The sequence below is a fragment of the Capra hircus genome, chromosome 2 (genome assembly GCF_001704415.2).
Source record: "Capra hircus breed San Clemente chromosome 2, ASM170441v1, whole genome shotgun sequence".
Classification (NCBI taxonomy): Eukaryota; Metazoa; Chordata; class Mammalia; order Artiodactyla; family Bovidae; genus Capra; species Capra hircus.
In genome coordinates, this window is record NC_030809.1 from 4270767 (window position 1) to 4290491 (window position 19725).

Below are 19725 nucleotides of genomic sequence, written 5' to 3' on the forward strand. Positions count from 1 at the left end.
CACGTCATCACACAAAAGTCTCAGGTTTGAGGCTTATTCAAAGCTCACGTATTTTCAAGGGGCTCTAAATTTAAACATGTATTTGTGGGCTCTTTAAAGAACTTTTTTTTTAACCTGTACAGTACTACTAAAATCAAGTCAACAGTCTGTCATTGTGAATTGCCTTATATTTGATCATCCATATCACTTGTTTGTAAACTGGGCTCTCAGGAGAACCTCACCATTCAGCTGCAAGAGGGAGAAGCAAGCAGATCCCTAGACCTTAAGAACATTGGTTACGTCTGTTCTCTATGCTGAGTATTCATACTTTAGATATTGTGAAAATTTGAAATCATTCTCCTCCTCAGAATGGTTTAGCCTAGTTTAAAATAACCTAATGATGAAATCAAAATTCTGTCAAACTTGGGGGAAGGGGGATCCCTTCTCTATTATAGTCTACTAAACCCCAGCTCCTCCTGGAATGCCTTGATGTCTAAAAGCAGGAAAGTGAGCTCTTAGAAGATCATTGATAACCACATTCTGCAACAGGAACAAACAAGTGTTTGACAGAACTTACTAGAAACCTTTGTAAATAATTAAAGAAGACACCCTCCACTCAAGCTCATTTATGCACGACTTAAAAGTAAGAGGTGTACCTGTAAGACATTTAAATATGCTCTGAAAAAACACATGCAATCATCTCAAGCAAAACTGTTCAGTGAAGAAGTTTAAATTCTCTAATTTAATGTTTGTATTATCATAGTGTGTAGCATTTAATTCCTAAGACTCCATATTGAAAATATAAAATGCTCATTTAGCGATGAGGTTTCCATGGGAATGCAGCTCCTTTTGGTGCCCAGCAATAATTAGGAAGAGGGGCCACAGCTATGCTCTGAGTGTGAAGACAATACAAAGAAACATTACCAATAAAAATTTGGAAGTTATAACAGTTTACAAAGAGAAACAAACATGTCTGTTTAAAAATCATTTAGATATTCGAGGCTATGAGACAACTGATGGAAAGGAAAAAAGTACAGTCAAGTGGCTTCAGAAGAAAACAGCTGAGTAGAGGTTAGTGACAGATACACACCATCACCCATCACGGCATGCTCTGTCTTACCTGAGGAGGAGTAGGTGTGGAAGTGGGTCTCCCTATAGGTGGAGTAGGATTTCGGCTGCCACCTCCAGACATAATCTCCTCTGTTATGTCTTTACCTCCCTGGTTTGGATCCCGAATTCTTATCTATAAGGTTATAAATTGAGACAGCATATTTATAGATGGGTGTCTACATAGTACATTTATAGGAATATGACGTATAAAGGTGCAAACTGGGAAACACGTCAAACATCAAAGCTGATATCTGACTTGATTTCAATCAGAGAACCACAGGGTGTCATTCAAAGGAATTTAGGCCATTCGCGGTGGCTTCAACTAAAGTAGCACAACAAGGTAGCATGAAACCTCGCTGGATGAATGTCTAGGTCAAAAAGGCAAACTATTAACATTTATCTTTTAAGCAATGCCGAACTGATTTTATTTGTCATGCTTAACGTAAGACAAAGTTCATAAAATATTTGTAAAATATGGAAGTTACTCTCTAAAGTTTTCAAGGCCTAAATGGTTCTCTAGCAAAGTGAAAAATATTCATATCCTAGGGCAAAGAAAAAGAGGTTTATGTTGCACATAACCTTAAAGATGCTCAATGCAATGTTGTTGTTTTTTTCAGCAAAGAAAGATCTTAAAGACTGATCAAAAACATGGTAGTTAAAACTTTATATTACATCCTTACAATTAAATAACAAACAGTAGTAGAAAAAATGAGACTGCTCTACACATACTAATATACAGTGACTGTCAAGATGTATTGGTAAATGAAAAGATACAAGACACAGAACAATGCGGATGGTATTCCTGTAATTCTGTGAGGGCCTGTGTTTACAGACAACAGTGGAGAAGGTACTACATGAAGATGGAGCGCCTGGGTCTAGGCCTTTTGTCCTGGGACAATGCTGAGACATAAGACCTGCTTCTGCTCGTCATTAAATCCAGAGCTTACCAAGCCATCCATGGCTTCTTCAAAATTTCGAAGAACTCACTAATAAAACCACCTGAACCTGGAAGCTTTCTAGGGAAGAGGTTTAAGATTTCTACTATCAGTTATGGAATCTTGTTTCTACTATAGTTTTACGTACTATTTTTGAATCTATCTGTTCTCCCTTCTTCTTCAGTAACATATATTAATACTGTCGTCTGTTTTCATTGCTTTTTTTAAAAATTAACTTTTCTGCATTCTAAGAATGTTCAAGTCCTACCTCTACCATGCTGTTTCAACATCAACAAAGCATGAGTTTTCACCTGCAGTGTCAAGATACACCAGCATGTCTTTTTTATTATGACATGTGCACAAGCAATTTGCATCTGATTAAAAAAAAATTCTGAACCTAATTAATTTTCATTAAATGAGAGTAATTTTAAGATGTCACTCACATCTATTTTAGCTGTGTGATCTGAGACACTCTTTTAAGTATCACTCATTTGTGCTCTGATGTTTTAAAAGCCTGCAAGCCTCTCTTCTATAAAATATTCTGCAGTGCATAGTTCATATTCTGTACCCTAATTCCCTTAGGCCTGATTGAATGGGCAGAGGCAAAGCTTCTGTTAAATTTATTAAAAACAATTACAACACATTTTCTAAATTCTGCTTTCTGTTTCTTAAATCTGGTCCATCAGAAGGATTTTCCTCGCTGTCCTCAGTACTCTATTTTCTCTTGTGCTATTTTCCCCCTGTCAATTCATGACTAAACCTTCCCAGTTCTAGAGCTGGACGGCAGTTAGCATAGCTAGCTTAGCGCATGTTGAAAACTGATATTAAGCACAGGGTATCTGCACCATCTCATTACAGGTTCATACAAATCCTCCAGGTATAGTGGAGAGGATATAAGGGAGGAACAAAAATTAGCCCTCATTTGTGAACTGAGGTGAGTAATTAGTACAGGTGTAGGTAGACTTACTTGATAGAAAATGGACATTCAATTCTAAAATGAGGAAAACTAATAAACACATCTTACTGTTTTTTTCTCTCTCTTGGCTGGAGGGGGCTGCTGCTGCGTAGGCACTATGATAGGAGCTGACTGGTACACTGGCTGACTTGGGTAAAAAGGCGTTCCTAAGGAATTAGAAAACAACGAAAAAAAGCATTCAGTTACTTTGTCAACCACTATAAGACTGGTAATGACACCATGAATCTAGACAATTAGTTTTAAAAATGTAAAAAAACAAGCGTCCTTCTCACTTATCTCTTTCCCCTAGCTCACCCCTTCCAGCTACTGAAGTGGTTAAAAAATGATTGATTCGCAAACAGTCATAATCATATTTCCTTTTTCAGCATCCACTACAAAAAAGCAATTAAATAACCAACTCCTGCAAACTGACACCAGAATTACTGCTTAAAAAAAAAAAACTACTCTGGGTGCTCACTGCCTCTAAACGTAATTTTCAAACAAAGGTTTGTGTGAATATGTTCTGCATGTGGGTTTGGTCAGGGGCTGGATAATACAGCTCATCATCTTGTGGGCTGGGCTGGTCTAATTCTTCTCTCCACTTGCGGAGAACCACCGCCACAGGGAGCCATCATAAAGGCTCGAAGAAGGCTATTGTTGGGGATGTAAACAGGCTGGTAAAAAGCAGCCTAAAGTCCAGATACTTAAGGATCCAGGGCTTCCCTTGTAGCTCAGCTGGTAAAGAATCCACCCACAATGCGGGAGACCTGGGTTCAATCCCTGGGTTGGGAAGATCCCCTGGAGAAGGGAAAGACTACCCACTCCAGTACTGTGACCTGGAGAATTCCACGGACTCTATAGTCCATGGGGTCACAAACAGTCGGACACAACTGAGCAACTTTCACTTTCACTAAGTATCCAGGTTCCACCTTTCTAACTACATTTTCTACCGTTCTCAGACTCCACACCTTTGCTCCAGGGACAACCTATTCCTACCCCTTGTGTACATCAATCTCAACATTGTTCATGCCTTTGAGTACACTCATGCTTCAATGAATCCTTTTTAGCTTTCAAAACTTTGACTATTATCACAATTACTATTAAACCAGAGTACTTATAGTAGAGGTGGTAAGAAGGGATCAGATATTGGATATTTTTGAAGACAGAGCCGACAGACTTGCTAATGGATGGGATGTGAGTATGAGAGAAAGAACTGTCAAGGAAAATTCTTCAGGTCTTTGTTTGAGCAAATGGAAGAATGAGGTTCTATTTATTGTGTTATTTATGTATTTATTTACTGGGATGAGGAAAAGTAAGACTTTAGGGCAGAAAAATCAAGAGTTCAATTTTGGACATGAAAAGTTTTGAGATTCTTATCAGACTTTCAAACCAAGATATCAAATATACAAAAAGAGGCTCAAGTCTGGAGCCAGAGAATAGGTATCTGTTTTGGAATTAGACTATATGGACAATATTTAAACCATGACACTGGGTAACCCAGGAAATGAGTACTGCTGAAGCCTGGCTTGAAGAATTTTGAGCATTACTTTACTAGCATGTGAGATGAGTGCAATTGTGCGGTAGTTTGAGCATTCTTTGGCATTGCCTTTCTTTGGAATTGGAATGAAAACGGACCTTTTCCAGTCCTGTGGCCACTGCTGAGTCTTCCAAATTTGCTGGCATATTGAGTGCAGCCCTTTCACAGCATCATCTTTCAGGATGTGAAACAGCTCAACTGGAATTCCAGGTAAGGTTTAGCATAGTGAAATTCACTGGTGACCTTGACAAAAGCTGCTTAGACTGGGGTGGAGTGTGCATCCTCATTAGGGTGGGTTCAGTAATGAATGAGATGAAAGAAAATGAAGACAGTATAGATAGCTCTTTTTCTTATAAGCTTTGAAAGGAAGTAGAAAAATGGGCTATGGGTGGACAAAAATACGAAGTAAAATAAACCTTTTTTAAGAAGAGATAGGAACGAAACAGTATACCTGTATGCTGATGGAACTAATCCAGCAGATGGAGAAGAAAATGATATTAACAGGAAAGACAGATGAGAACCGCAGAGTAAACAGCCTTAAATGGGTAAATGGGTATATACATACATGACGGGTGCGTAAAGGACGGCTCGCCTTCAGCAGTCAAAGTAACAAGAAGGACAGATGTGTACTAAAATAGTTAATACCGGTAAAAATCCTTGGTACTTTAGTAAAAAGTCAAATAATGTAGCTATATTATCACTGTCATTATCGACAACATCACCATCCCACCATTATCATAATAATCAAGTGGAAAATTCTTGGAAGCACTATGATTTTCAGTATCAGAACTCTGCAGGTATTGATTGTCTTTGAAAATCAGATTTGGAAAAGAACTATAACAGGGCTGATCTAAATAGCATGACTGGGATTCGAATAGGTTGTGTGTATGTGTGTGTTAGTTGCTCAGTCGTGCCTGACTCTTTGCGACCCAGTGGATTGCAGCCCATCAGGCTCCTCTGTCCACGGAATTCTCAAGGCAAGAAGACTGGAGTGGCTTGCCATTCCCTTCTCCAGGAGATCTTTCCAACCCAGGGACTGAACCCAGGTCTCCTGTATTGTGGACAGATTCTTGACAGTCTTGAGCTACCAGGGAAGCCCTCTGAATAGGTTAAAAGACAAAATCACTTTAGCCATCCTCTAGTACTGAGCAAAGAACTATCAAAGTAGAACTCAAATAAGCAATTCGATGCTACCACATTACGTCACTAGCTTCCAAAGTCAGAAAACAACACCCTAAAATTGGTGTCAAATGCTGCTACCCAAGCAATACAATTTGCTCACCTTGCCATTATTTTTTAAGCTAAGTGAAATAAGATCCAAAAGGTGAAAGGTGAAACATCCCTTAAAAAAATCAGATTCTACTAATGAAATATTTTCAAGTCACCACGACTGGGGCAGAGGCTGATGTACAATATATGTATAATAAATACCAGCTGAATAAACCTGAGAGAATAGGATAGTCTCCATATGGTGGCGGTTAAACACTGAATTAGTAAGACAGTTAATTAACTGTAGACCCCAGCAGAGCAGGCCTTCTGCCCTGGCAGACAATAGTTTTATTTTATAACCTAATCCAACCTCTTACATAGTCAAAGACATTTAAAAAACATTTATCTATTCTATTAAAAATGTAAATCACTTCTGCATGTACATATGAGGCAAATTACTTAATGTTTCTGGACCTCTTACTCATGGAAGAAGGTATATTTGTCTACATCAGCAGGTCCAAATCCAGCTTATTACCATTTGTTTTGTAAATAAAGTGTTATGGGAAGAGACCTACAGACAACATTGTACTCTCTCTGACTGACTGGTTCCCCACTACTGTGAAGAGTTAGACAGTTGCAGGTCTGCAAAGCCTCACCTATTTACTATACACAGCCCTTGAGAGAAAAGGCTTGCTGACTCTTATTCTATCAGTGGTTCTCCGAACCCTGGTCTATACAAAAGTTGTCAATAATATATGGCAGTATTTATAAAATAATAACCACAAAACACACACACACACACATAATTATAGGCTTGCCAACCTGGACACTATTGGAAAGGACTGTTCCTGTCTTAAAATCATTTCAGTCCTATTCCTTTGTTATTAAAGCGGGCTTCCTACGAAATAATACAATAAATAGCAGTTTTATTTAAAAGGCTTATTGGCAAAATTTTAAATGTAATAGTTACGTATGTTTCTTTCTTTATTTTACTTTCTATTTATTTCACTCCCCGAGGATACTGAAAGAGCTGGGGAAAAAAATCAGACTTCTTCTCATTGGCAAAACCCCAAGCATAAACACCACACAAATTAATTCTGAAAGGCAGGGGGAATAATAACTCAACATCTACATTCCAGAAAATACCTAGCCCAAATGTGTTATACATTGCAGGTCTTCCAAAACCTTTCAAAAATCTTCAATTTTCCATAGAAACAAAGAAAATATAGTGGTTAAATATGTAGCTTGGCACATGAAATCAATGTATCCTGTACTATACCCATCATAATAATATAACCGCATATAACCACATCACTGACCACAGGACTGCTGCTTTGCAAAAACACAATCAATCTAAAATTTGATGCCAAAAGTTACCCACCTACCCAAACCATGTGGGACAATGACTCCCTCAGCTCTTAAGAACTGAACCAGGTGCCCAAGCCCCCATAGAGACTCAGGAAAAGAGTAGAAAGAAGATGACAGAAGGAAAAGGAAATGACAGGACAGAGAAAGAAGGAGAGGATACCAGTTTAAAGAGAAAATGGGGCCGTATACCACTGCAAATTCTCAGCCCTTTTTTTCTTTCTCAACATCATTCCCACCATTAACCACATCATTTCGCTCCCAAAAGTGTATTTTTCACTTTGGGCAATCACCAGCTAGGGTTGGCCTGGAAATAACTTGTCTCCATGAGGTATTTTTCTGACATCACAGGTATCAGAGTATTTAAAAAACACCAACAAGAGAAAAATTGAAAAGTTGACACTGAGCAAATACTAGTCATTAGTTATTTTTCCCTCAACACTGTGGAAACACTGCAAAAATTATATAAAACTCTATGATCTTAGATACTGAAATTCAATGGAGCTAATATTTTTGAGAATCACTATTCAAGGTTTAAACCAAGCAGGGGGTAAACTGTTAGTATCATGGAGTGAACTCCGTTACAGAGGAAGAACTAAGAACTCTGGGGTGCAGGGAGAGGGCATAGTCCACTTAACTCACAAACTCCAGCAGAAGGGCAAGAGTGAACAAGTCTTGGATTTATTCCTAGCCAGTTCAGATAAGAGAAGGTCCTCTGCACTAGAAGAGAGGACTCTTGGCTTTGGAACACAGAACTAGGATCCTGTCCCTACACCCACATTTACCCAATGAAAAAGGGAGGCACCAGAATCAGAGACGAATTAAGAAATAGGACTGGAAAGATAAGAGAAGGGGAGTTTCTAAAAAGAGGAAATAGAAGGGAATGTTTACACTTCAAGACCGTAAGACCATTCCAGCTGACATAAAGCAGTATAGCATAAGGACCAATAATTGATGGGAACCATTAGATTACAACTTTTGATTCTGATAAAAGCATATTAACTAGTGACAGGTTTTAAAATGAAAATGTCTGCCCAAATGACAAAATAAGAACCTAAAGTTCTATCAAAGAAAAGATTAATTATGATTTATTCTTAAAATAGAATAAATGTAGCTTGAAATTCTAAACGTGATGAAATGAAGAGATGTCCATGAATACATTGTGAGATGGTGAGGAGAAAATCAGAAAGTTTTAGAACATTAAAAATAGTCTATGTCCATCTGCACTAAAATTATTTAAAACAAATGAAAAAATATATATCAATCTGTTAAATCATTATTTCTTTAGGGAGTAAGGAAGGAGAGAAACTGAACACTTCTACTTTTTATGTCCTATCTACATTATTTGTACTTTCCATCATTAGTTACTTTCATAATGAAAAACTTTTAAATTGTCTTTCTAATCTTAAGGAAACTAGGGAAATAGTGTTTTAATCTAGGTGATAAACTACCTACTCAATGTCTTCTTAGATCTAAGTAAGAATTTCCTGGGGAAAAAGATTATCTGTCAAAAGGAACAGACATTAACAATATCTGAAATACAACTACACCTCAATATACTGCATTTTTGTAAAAATAAATATGGTTTATATATAATAGGAATAAATAAAACCAGAATGTTGTAATACTGTATGTATACATCATCAAAACATTTCCCTATTGTTAAACTCATCTATATTGTTTCCATATATACTACGGTAGTAGTATTAAGAGCAAGAAGGAGGCCTGGCACAGACTTATAATACTGATGATATTTTGTGAGTCAGAAAGTCACTTATGTGATCTGTAAATAAACAGTAGACTAAAGTTCAGTGAGATACTTTTCAAAATGATTCTATAAATTCAAAGATATACCTGCATTCCTTTTGCAACTTGAGGTTAAAGAAGAAATACTATTAATTTTACCATGTTTACTGTGAGAGATAATCTCATCTTGAAGTTTTTCTCTTCAATTAATTCAAGAGAACAACAACCAATATCACACTTCAAAATAATTTTCAGAGCAAGTACAACGTGTACAAGTACAAAGACACTAGACTTGTGTGAAACTGTGTCTTAAAAGTCAAGTTCAAGGGGTGTACAAGTACCTCAACAGTGCTAGCAATATCCTATGTCAAAGCTGAGTAATGTGCACATATGATTTTCCTTTAAAATATATGTGTGAGTAAGTTCATTATTCTGAAAATATCATGTATTTCTTAGTGAAAATACCACTTAATAAAGTCATGTTAAATAAACATATATATCTGAGACATATAATGAAGTTATAAAGTTTACCATTTTGAAATAGCAGTTTCAAAGTAATAGGAAGGTTTTCCTTTTCTAAAAGAAGTAAAGCTGCATAAACACTTGGTTGCTTTGCCTATTTTACCTGAAAACCTAAGGTAAATCTCCTTGAGTTATTCTAATACCCACAGATTATTCTATAAAGGTTAACTGAGGAACTAATCCCAATGTTAGGAAAACAGTTAGTGGATACATGTTTTTCTATGCCAGATAACCATCTTAAAAAAACAAGTTAAAATTTTAATATTTCCTTACTGTAATGGAGAAGATTGATGTTTACTGATTCTTAAAGTTTAATTTTTCTAGTATTCACTGATTTTATCACTTAAAATTGGCTTTCTATGGAATAAAACAAGTGTAGGGTGTCATAGATGCTTACTGAATAAGACAAGTCATTTTTATTACTCCTTTGTTTAGCACTGGTTCACACACCAAGTATAAACAAGGTGCCTGCTTTTGTACATTGAAAGTACTTGTAGTTACTCAAGGCATTTTCACTTAACTAATTCTCAAAACCTCCCCATGACACAGATATCACCACAATTCTGCAGAAAAGGAACCACAGGTATTCTGAGTTAAATTCAGGCCTCCCATGTATATTCTCTAAGTGCCTGCCAGTCACTGTCCTCGAGGTACTAGGGATAGAGTAGTAAACAAAACAAACAAAATTCCCTGCCTTCGTGAATATCACATTCCGGTGGGGAACCATCAGCAAATGTTTTGGTAAATGATGGTAAATGCTTAGGAAAAAAGAAATCATTAAAGGGAGATAAGGTATATTTATGCATTTAACAAAAATCCAGTAAAAATCTAGTAATGATGAGCTGGTAGGAGACATCAGACTGAGACATGGGCTATTTCAGGACAGAATTACTAGCTCTTTGAGAAGGTATCATTAACTAAATACATTTCTATAACACTCTTTCCTTATACTCCACTCTCTTAAAACAAAGCTTTCAGGTCTGCAACTGCTTGCAACATTTTGTTTAAAAGTCCTTCCCTGTGGTACAGATGGTAAAGAATCTGTCTGCAATGCAGGAGACCTGGGTTTGATCCCTGAGCTGGGAAGATCCCCTGGAGAAGGGAATGGCAACCCACTCCAGTATTCTGGCCTGGAGAATCCCATGGACAGGGAGTCTGATGGGCTACAGTCCATGGGGTTGCAGAGAGTTGGACACAACTGTGCGCTAACACTTTTTTACTTTACACCACCAAATCTCACTATCTAAACTGTCCTGCTACACAACAAAATGGAATGACCACAACAAACTAGCAGAAATTGCTCAAATTTTCACACTTACCATAAGCACTAGGGAAGTCCCCAGGTCCTGGCCCAGGATAAAAAGGACCTGGTCCTGGTGGTTGAACCGGGTACTGTTGTGGTGGCCCAACATATGGAGGGCCACTGTGACGGTACTAGAAGAGAGGAATTACAGACACTAATAAATAACATGAAAGTAGCTTACTATGGAAAAATAAAGGGGTGGGTGTGTGTGTGTGTGTGTGAGAGAGAGAGAATTATTTAAAGGAGGTAAAGCCACTTTGTTAAACACATTCGAAATGATTGCTGTCCATTAAGATACAATGAGTAGATAAACAACAAGGATTTACTGTATATACAGAGAACTAAATTCAGTATCTCGTAATAACCTATAATGGAAAGGAACTAAAAAAATGAATATATGTAGGTATAACTGAATCACTTGCCATACATCTGAGACTAACAGTACTATAAATCAACTATACTTCAATTTTAAAAAAGATGCAATGAGGATGAAGAAAAAGGTGCGCCCTATGAACAGTCATACAGCAAATGAGAGCACAGGCAGACATCAGCTCACTGAAGAACTATTTCAGGCTGACAGCTTTCAGCAACGCTGAAGAACATCACTGGACAGCTAGTTACTGAGTCTACTTTAGAGCAACTGACTGTGGGTAAGGGACTGGGGGAAAGATAGGATATAAAAACAACTTCTCTATCATCTTAGAAAATTTCAAGAGATGAAAAAATACCTCCTTACAATATTATGAAAAACGACAAAATGGCTTAGACTTATATCCAACAAAAAAGTTCACACATCACTAAAAACCGATGCCATCAACCATCCTTCTTGCTCCCCCTGGTGAGAATCTGAGTTAATCCCCACACTACAACTGATGGACCACGTGGACCTGAGCGATACTTTACCTGTGGTATACAGTACTGAGGACCCTGGGGCACTGGGTACGGCATGGGCAGATGGTTGACCATCATGATGTGCTGATTGGCCTGATACACTGCAGTGGGTGTCTGTGCACCGGGACGAATGGAGGGACTGCTGTTCGGGATGGTAGCTCTAGGAGGCTGTATTTGAGGCCTCTGGAAAAACTGAGGAGGAGAGAAAAAAAAATTTATTTATTTATTTTTACAAAAGGCAGTATATAAATTTTACTATCGTGAGCTTTCTCCTTTTCTCCACTAACAAATATCTTAATAACTTGAATAAGAAATACAATAATACATTTCACCAAAAAAACATTCTACATGAGGCCCAGCCACACTAATTCAAGTTTTGATCAACACTGTCACTCATTTAAAGACAGCAGGGCAATTTCACTTTTAAAATGAAGTCTCAACTAATTGAAACTAAAAGTTCTATGCCACAAATGATTAATGTGAAAACGTGCGGTAAAATACAAAAAAAGGGGTAGTTGGTATCTCTCTCAAAGCTGTTCTGCTGTATTATATAAAAGCATTCTTGCTTTCATGAAGAGTTGATGGCTCATTATCAACTTATTAGAAGCTAAAGTAGTCCCCTAAAAAAATACCAGTCAAGTCATTTATAAAGCATTTAGAATAACAACAATAACAAAAATCTGTCTGGACATCAAAATTTTCATCTCAGTTTTTCAAGGTCAAATTAAATTAAAATTATCTGTGAGGGTGTCACATGCTATAATAGGAAAAGCCTTGACGTATAATAGGAAAAGCCTTCATTTTGAAAACAGTGGCAATCTCATACGGAACTGAACCCAGTTTTGCTTTCTCAAACAGTTTGCGATAAAAGTAGAAAATCTAGACAGGCTTGAGAATGGTCTAGAAGGAACTTTCAAATGGCAACCAGTACTTGTGGTTATTTATGGTTCTCACTGCGGGCTTACAAGCCTTGAAACAATATACCAATAGGAAATTCCCACTGTGAGTGCACGTATTCATCAGCACACAATCAATCTCACTCTTAAAACAATAAGGGAATGGAGAAATAAGGAGGCCATGCAGAACCAGTAGTTTGTTACCTGGATGGGTCTGAATCCTCCCTTCAATTATGAAGCAAGAAAGCAGCGGGAAACAGAAAGAAAGCCAATGGAAAAGCTTACAGGTCAGTAAAGGGGCAGGACATAGCATGCAGCTCAGCAAAAACATCTTTCTATTCAGTAACCATAGGAGGAGAAGAAGATTAGAAAGCCAGAATGACAGTTCTCCACTTGAGAATTCAAGGGCACATGGAACTGAAGAATCAAGTGACATTCAATCCAAGTAAATAAATCCAGAGGCAGAAATATTCTAATAGTATAGCCACAAGTCTTAACAGCTTGGAAGGAAATGTCTGCTTAGCGGACAAGCACAGCTAGAACTACTGAGGACTACTCCTGGCTCTCATGGACTCCCATGATATGATGCAACATTAGTTATTTAGCTGAGACCTACTTTTCATCTTGAGTAGAGATGAGCGTTAACAGTAGGAGTGCCATTTTGGTTACTTTCAAGTTTGAGAAAGTCCTAAGAAATACCTCAACTTGTCAACTTTTACCTGACTCCTTATGACAGAAACTTGCTCTTTTCAACTAACTAGGTATATAAGAGGCCACCTACAGGTTTAAAATGGGAAATACAGTAGCAGTCTAAAAATGTTCAGCTGCAAAACCTCCCGAGTTGTCTTAGGATTCCAGATGTGAGTGTTGCTACTGGTCCTAATAAAGGCAAGTTTGACCTTTGGGCCTGCTCAGGTTTCATCATGTCCTACTCTTGAGTATCAAGCTACCCACAAGTGGTAGGAAGTAACTTTTCATCTTGTGTTGAACTGGAAGACCTGGGATCCAGTGCCCAAGGCTCGTCCCCATTCAGCCCTCACACCCTAGGGCAAAGAAAACCCTAAAGAGAATAAGGCACAGACAAGGAACAGACAGGAAGGTACAGAAGGAGAACGAAGTGAATGGGGAAAACCAGAGAGTAGTGGGTGAAGACGAAAAGAAAATTCGAGAGGCAAGGGTGATAATACAGGAGGAGCCTGGGCTGGATTACAGAGACAGCAGTCTTCAAATTATCTCTACTGACACAGTTTTGGTGACAGACACAAGAATTTCTGTCAATTAAAACCAGGAACACTGGACTAGTAAACTTTCCATGCTAGACTTCTCTTAATTACACAGTAGACAGAATCTATTTTTCATCAACAATGTGAGCTGTAAACAAACTTCAGGAATGAACCCAAGCGTTTTTTTGTAACACAGTATATGTATCAGGAGCCACAAAGCTGTTACAAGACTCAAGGAGAGCAGGGTCATTCATCTGGCTCAATACATCCAGCACTCCTATGTCAGGCACACTGGATACGATTAATTCTGTAAGATTCCCTTCCATGAACTCTAGAGGGCAGCCAAGACAAAGAGAGGATCAAACGGACAGATCCACTGTGGCTATTACCAACTAATTTTGTCAAAGTACTTATTGCCTTTGAAGACACATGTTGTTATGGGGAGGTGAGGGGGCTAGAGGGAGAAAGGAAACTATTCCATTAACTTACGCAGAACAAGAAAAATAGATAGAGGTTCAGTTTTCCCATAACCACTTTTCTTACCACTATCTTCTACCTGTTCTGCTGGAATTTTTAACCAGCCCGTCTAGAATAACTGAGATTACATTTTACTCAAGGAGATTTCTGAACAGGATAAGACTGTTTGCTTTAGCTCTTTTGAAAGAGAAACTAACAAATGTTTCTAATGATACTCTTAATAACATATACTTGAGCCAGTAAAAGACTAAATTTGTGTTTATGTGGACATACAATACACTTTTTTTAAAATAAACTAAGACTTCAGCTTTGAAACTAAAAAATGCATCAAACATGCACACTAAATAACAACAATAAAGATTCATATAGCACTTTCAGTTACCAGGTACCACTCTCAACACTTTACATATATATTAAGTTAATCTTCATTACAAATCTCTAAGGCAGATACTATTATTAACACTACTATTAGATAGATATATGAGGAAATTGAGGGGGATGGGGGGATTAGTAACATCCTAATGGTCTCCCATGTATAATTTAAATATAATCAGGTTCTGAGGCTGTACTTGTAACTGTTACACACTCTACCTCTCATGAAACGGAATATCCTTTGTAATATCAAATGTGATATGTCAGTCAGAAGAATTCTTTCAAAAGCTGAAGGCATATGCCAGGACATTTATCAAACTACACTAACAGGTAGCACATCAATCATAATTGATTACTGGTAACAAAAACACCCCATCAATCACTTCATGAAAACTCATGCATATCAGTCAGGAAAACAAATTTCTTCTTCCTACAAGACCCTTAATTCTCTATTTCCTTCAGAGCTAGTGAAACTTGTTCATACATTTTTTTTTATCCCTGGTACATTTAACAGGCCTACATTTACTCAACTTTACTGCACTAAGATTTTTACAATGACAGGCTACTTGGATCTTGTTTCTTCTTTTAAAAAAAAAACCACATCTCTCTGTCTGTCTGTCTGTCTCTCTCTCTCACACACACACAGAGGAAAAGGTATAATGGCTGGACAAGCAAAGGAATAAAAAGATATGGATTCTCTTCCCTCTTAACCATTCAACTGTAAATATAGCATTAGATTTAACAGTGGACAGGCATGGCAGCAAACCATAGGTTAGTGAAAAGTGTGGATGTGAACAGGCTTTCCCAAACTGCTTGCAATGCTTCTGAATACTTTTTCCTCTCCACTGAGTGCTGAAGAATCATTAAAAGAAGCAAGATGTCCTGTTTCTGGAAGCACAGTACAGGCCATTTAGTCTAACCATATACCTAATGTTTGAATCTCTTAAATGACATGCCTTTGGGGTTATCAGACTTTAGCAACTCAATACAATTCCACTGTGTTGTTAAATGGGAATTCTGACACCACAAAAGTTCTTCCTTCTATTGGCTCCAAAGTTTCTGAACCACCTATCCTCTGGTCTGACATCTACCCTCCCAAAACTCACACTGAAGTCGAATCCTTCCTCTCTGTAAGTGACAACCTGCCATTGCTGGCAACTTATCACTATTTTTTGTTCCAGGTCAATCACCACTCTGCACCCCTTGTTGTTCCAACCAAGATTTTCAAATTCCCTAAACAGCTTACTCTTTTCCCCTCAATTTTCTCCCACTGCTCAAAGTTCTCAAAGTAGAGAGCTGAATATAAATATCCAGGTCTGCCCAGAGTGTGCCAGGCCCTCACTCAATAAATATCTGCTGCAGAATAAAGGAACAATATCTCTCTTTTATTCTGGCCAATTATGCTTCCATTAATGAACAAGGATCACAGGAGCTCCTTTGTCAAAACATTTTACTACCAATTAGTACTGAGTTACAATCATCTTAAACTCTTTAATCTTCTTTATACATAACCGGGCAATAAGTCATGCTCTTCACTTCTGTGTACTCTTACAGTTGTAATCTGAATCTCATATAGGAATCAAGTGTTTTATTCCTTTGAAAATTTATCTGGCTAATTTCAACCCATTTCAGATTGTACAGAATCTTCTGTATTCGAAATATGTCATGTAATGTCAAAACTACATCACCATCAGCCAATCGGCAGGCAAGGCATTAGTCCAAGTCACTGATAAAAATGCTGAAATGAGACAGTCAAGGAGAGAAGAACCTTGTACAACGTAATATTATCTCCAAGCAATCTGTTTAGTCTCCTTTCACTAGTATGGCCCACTAGTATGCCAGGAAAATGGAAGAGGAAGAGGACAGCGCCATTTGAGGTGATACTTTGGGTAGCTCCAAAGGGCTAGGATACCTTGAAAACAAGAGGCTGACTTTATAGGGGACTCAAGATTGCAAGATTACTGATCTTCACAGAAACACTGTAGAAGCAAAAAAAGAAAATGTTACCTCTGACACAGTATTTATACCTTTACCATAGTTTCCTGGCCAACAACATCTGTCATATTGCTTTTTGAAGATGATGTCCATTGCTCTTTTTTTTGGTGGTAGTGGGGGGGGTGTTGTTGGCGGGGGGCGGGGGGGGCGGGGCGCGGGGCGGTATGTGCTGTGCAACCTGCAGGATTTTAGTTCCTTGACCAAGGACTGAATCCAGGCCCTGCAATGAAGCCAACCACTGGACCTCCAGGGAATTCGCAAGATGCTGTCAATTAGAATATAACATTTCTTATGAATCTGTTCTCTAACATCATCAAAAGACAAAGACATCTCTAAAAAAAAACTATATAATAGTCAGAAATTCTTTGAGAAACACCTATTCATTTTCAGCAATTATAAAAAACTTATTCAGTCACATTAGTTCTTCCAAAGTCTAAAACCACTGAGTACTTATTAATTTGCAAAGCAATAAAAACATATCAAAACTATGCTTCTGAAATCCCTAGTTTTCTGCATATGTATTGATAGTTCAACCTACTGGAGGGATAAACAGTAAGATTCTCAATGAAGAATTTTTAGGTTAATATCATTTTTTAAAAAAAAGCATGCAAGGAAAAATAATAGTGTTATGATTTTCTGATGAGCTAGAAAAAGGCAAGGGGTAAAGAGTATGGCAGAAAGTGAAGAGGAGCTAAAAAGCCTCTTGATGAAAGTGAAAGAGGAGAGCGAAAAAGTTGGCTTAAAGCTCAACATTCAGAAAACGAAGATCATGGCATCTGGTCCCATCACTTCATGGGAAATAGATGGGGAAACAGTGGAAACAGTGTCAGACTTTATTTTTTGGGGCTCTAAAATCACTGCAGATGGTGACTGCAGCCTTGAAATTAAAAGACGCTTACTCCTTGGAAGAAAAGCTATGACCAACCTAGATAGTATATTCAAAAGCAGAGACATTACTTTGCCGACTAAGGTCCGTCTAGTCAAGGCTATGGTTTTTCCTGTGGTCACGTATGGAGTGAGAGTTGGACTGTGAAGAAGGCTGATAGCCAAAGAATTGATGCTTTTGAACCGTGGTGTTGGAGAAGACTCTTGAGAGTCCCTTGGACTGCAAGGAGATCCAAGCAGTTCATTCTGAAGGAGATCAACCCTGGGATTTCTTTGGAAGGAACGATGCTAAAGCTGAAGCTCCAGTACTTTGGCCACCTCATGCGAAGAGTTGACTCACTGGAAAAGACTCTGATGCTGGGAGGGATTGGGGGCAGGAGGAGAAGGGGACGACAGAGGATGAAATGGCTGGATGGCATCATTGACTCAATGGTCATGAGTCTGAGTGAACTCCGGGAGATGGTGATGGACAGGGAGGCCTGGCGTGCTGTGATTCATGGGGTCGCAAAGAGTTGGACACAACTGAGTGACTGAACTGAACCGAACTGAAAGAGTCCACATAATGGGATATCACTCAAGTACAAATCAGATGTTCTGCTGACTTACAACATTTATTATGAAGGTTATTCATTTAAAATTCTTTGTGTTTTCCTGCACATAGCCTATATTATCAGATAATTTAGATTTCACTAAGAATTAGGAGATCAGACCTAAGGAATTAAGCCCTATAGCTGAGCTGTTCAATAGGCTGCCACTAATCATATGTGGTTACTTAAATTAAAATTTAATTAAAAATTCAGTTCTTAGGCCACAATGCATAATTCAAGCACTCAACAGCAACACACGACTAGTAGTTGCCACAGTGAGCAGCACGGATACAGAAGATGGGCCTCATCACACAAAGGTCTATTAGACAGTGCTCCTCAGAGGCGCATGTCAGATGGAGGAAAGAAGTCCCTAAGGATTCTGTCAGGAACAAGCAAGGATTCTGTCAGATCACAATGCAGAGTCTGGGAGACAGAAACATCCTTGTAGAACACCTCATTCACAGGTAAAAATAGCTCGGTGAAAGGGGAAGGCATCTCACTGCTAAAGGAAACTGACACTTACCACGGGCCTAGTATGTGTCAGACACTGTGACAGGCAGGTACTTTTAATTATCACAATGCCCTTAGGAAATGCATGCTCTTATTATAATACTTCAGTATTACTTCATGTTTTACCCATTTCACAGATCAAGCTGAGGTCAAAGGTCAGTTTACAGTAAAGGTTAGACTGAATCCCAGCTATGACAACTCCCAACCTATATTTTCGTCACTGTCTCTGCTGCCACTCTGTAACTCCTTGTGAGTTAGGTACCAGATAAAACTGCCCATCACTGGCCTACATTAAGCTCTGAAAAATACAAGAGTTCTGGTAATAAGACTGCACAGATGCTTAGTCAGATTTTCTATCCATTAAACTCTGATATGCCAGGTCTGGCCCTAGAGGCAAATTCAAAACCTTCATTTAGTTTATTTTCCAAATCTAAGAAACTGCCTAGAGCAATACAAAATTTCTCTACCAGGGACCAGGACATCAATTTTAACTGCACAACTTTGAGTACAGAAACCTTTAGAGGTCATAATAGAGAGGATGGAATACAAGCCAACTGTTTCTTCCTTTTTAAAAAATCGTTTTGCCAAAACAACCAAATTACAATAGGAAAACGTGCATAGTTTCAACGCCTGCCACTAGGTAACAATTCTTTGATGCCAAACACTGTTAAGTTTTATGAAGTTTATTATTTATTAATGCTAAATCCAATTCCTTAGAACACTATGTGAACTAAAATCATATATCAATACACTGCAAAATGTTTTTGTTCCATGAACAATTTAAATTACCTCAAAATGCAAAGACTCTTCAGCCATGGTATAAAACCAACACTTGATAGTTCTTGTGAAATTCAAAAGTAGAATAAGGACAGGAACATCAGTAACTTTAAACCACAGCTGCACAATCCTCAAAGACCAGATCTACATTATACCAAGCCACTTGTTTTAGTTCTGGGTGTACGTTCTGTTCTTTCAGCTTCTAGGTACCTCGGGATTTTCAAACATTGGAATAAAAATAGTTGACATATTTCTAAAGCCAAGAGTGTTTTGCATATAAAATAAGTTAGGACTGCTTCTTTTACTGTTATTCTAAGCTAAAGCTCTCTTCAGATTATAAAGTGCAAAAAGAGTAAGAACATCATTACTACGCCAAAGACTCCCCGCAAAAGCCAAAAATTAACTGTACCAGGAAGATGATGTGGCTGGCACAACCTGACTCAGAACACAG

The 19725-nt window shown here is 38.1% G+C and overlaps 1 protein-coding gene across 13 annotated transcripts in view; it reads right to left on the reverse strand.

The window, feature by feature from the left end:
• The window catches only part of EIF4G3 (eukaryotic translation initiation factor 4 gamma 3), a 354292-nt gene that overhangs the window by 147470 nt on the left and 187097 nt on the right, over window positions 1-19725 (reverse strand). For 7 of the 13 annotated variants that reach the window (XM_018055176.1, XM_018055170.1, XM_018055175.1 and 4 more), the window contains 5 exons: window positions 12653-12673; window positions 11565-11744; window positions 10678-10792; window positions 3049-3146; window positions 1100-1222 (listed from right to left, as the gene is read on the reverse strand). In XM_018055176.1, coding sequence (XP_017910665.1) covers window positions 1100-1222; window positions 3049-3146; window positions 10678-10792; window positions 11565-11744; window positions 12653-12673 — 537 coding nt within the window. The remainder of the gene's footprint in view (window positions 1-1099; window positions 1223-3048; window positions 3147-10677; window positions 10793-11564; window positions 11745-12652; window positions 12674-19725) is intronic. The other 6 variants (XM_013974607.2, XM_013974613.2, XM_018055179.1 and 3 more) reach the window with 1 other exon arrangement.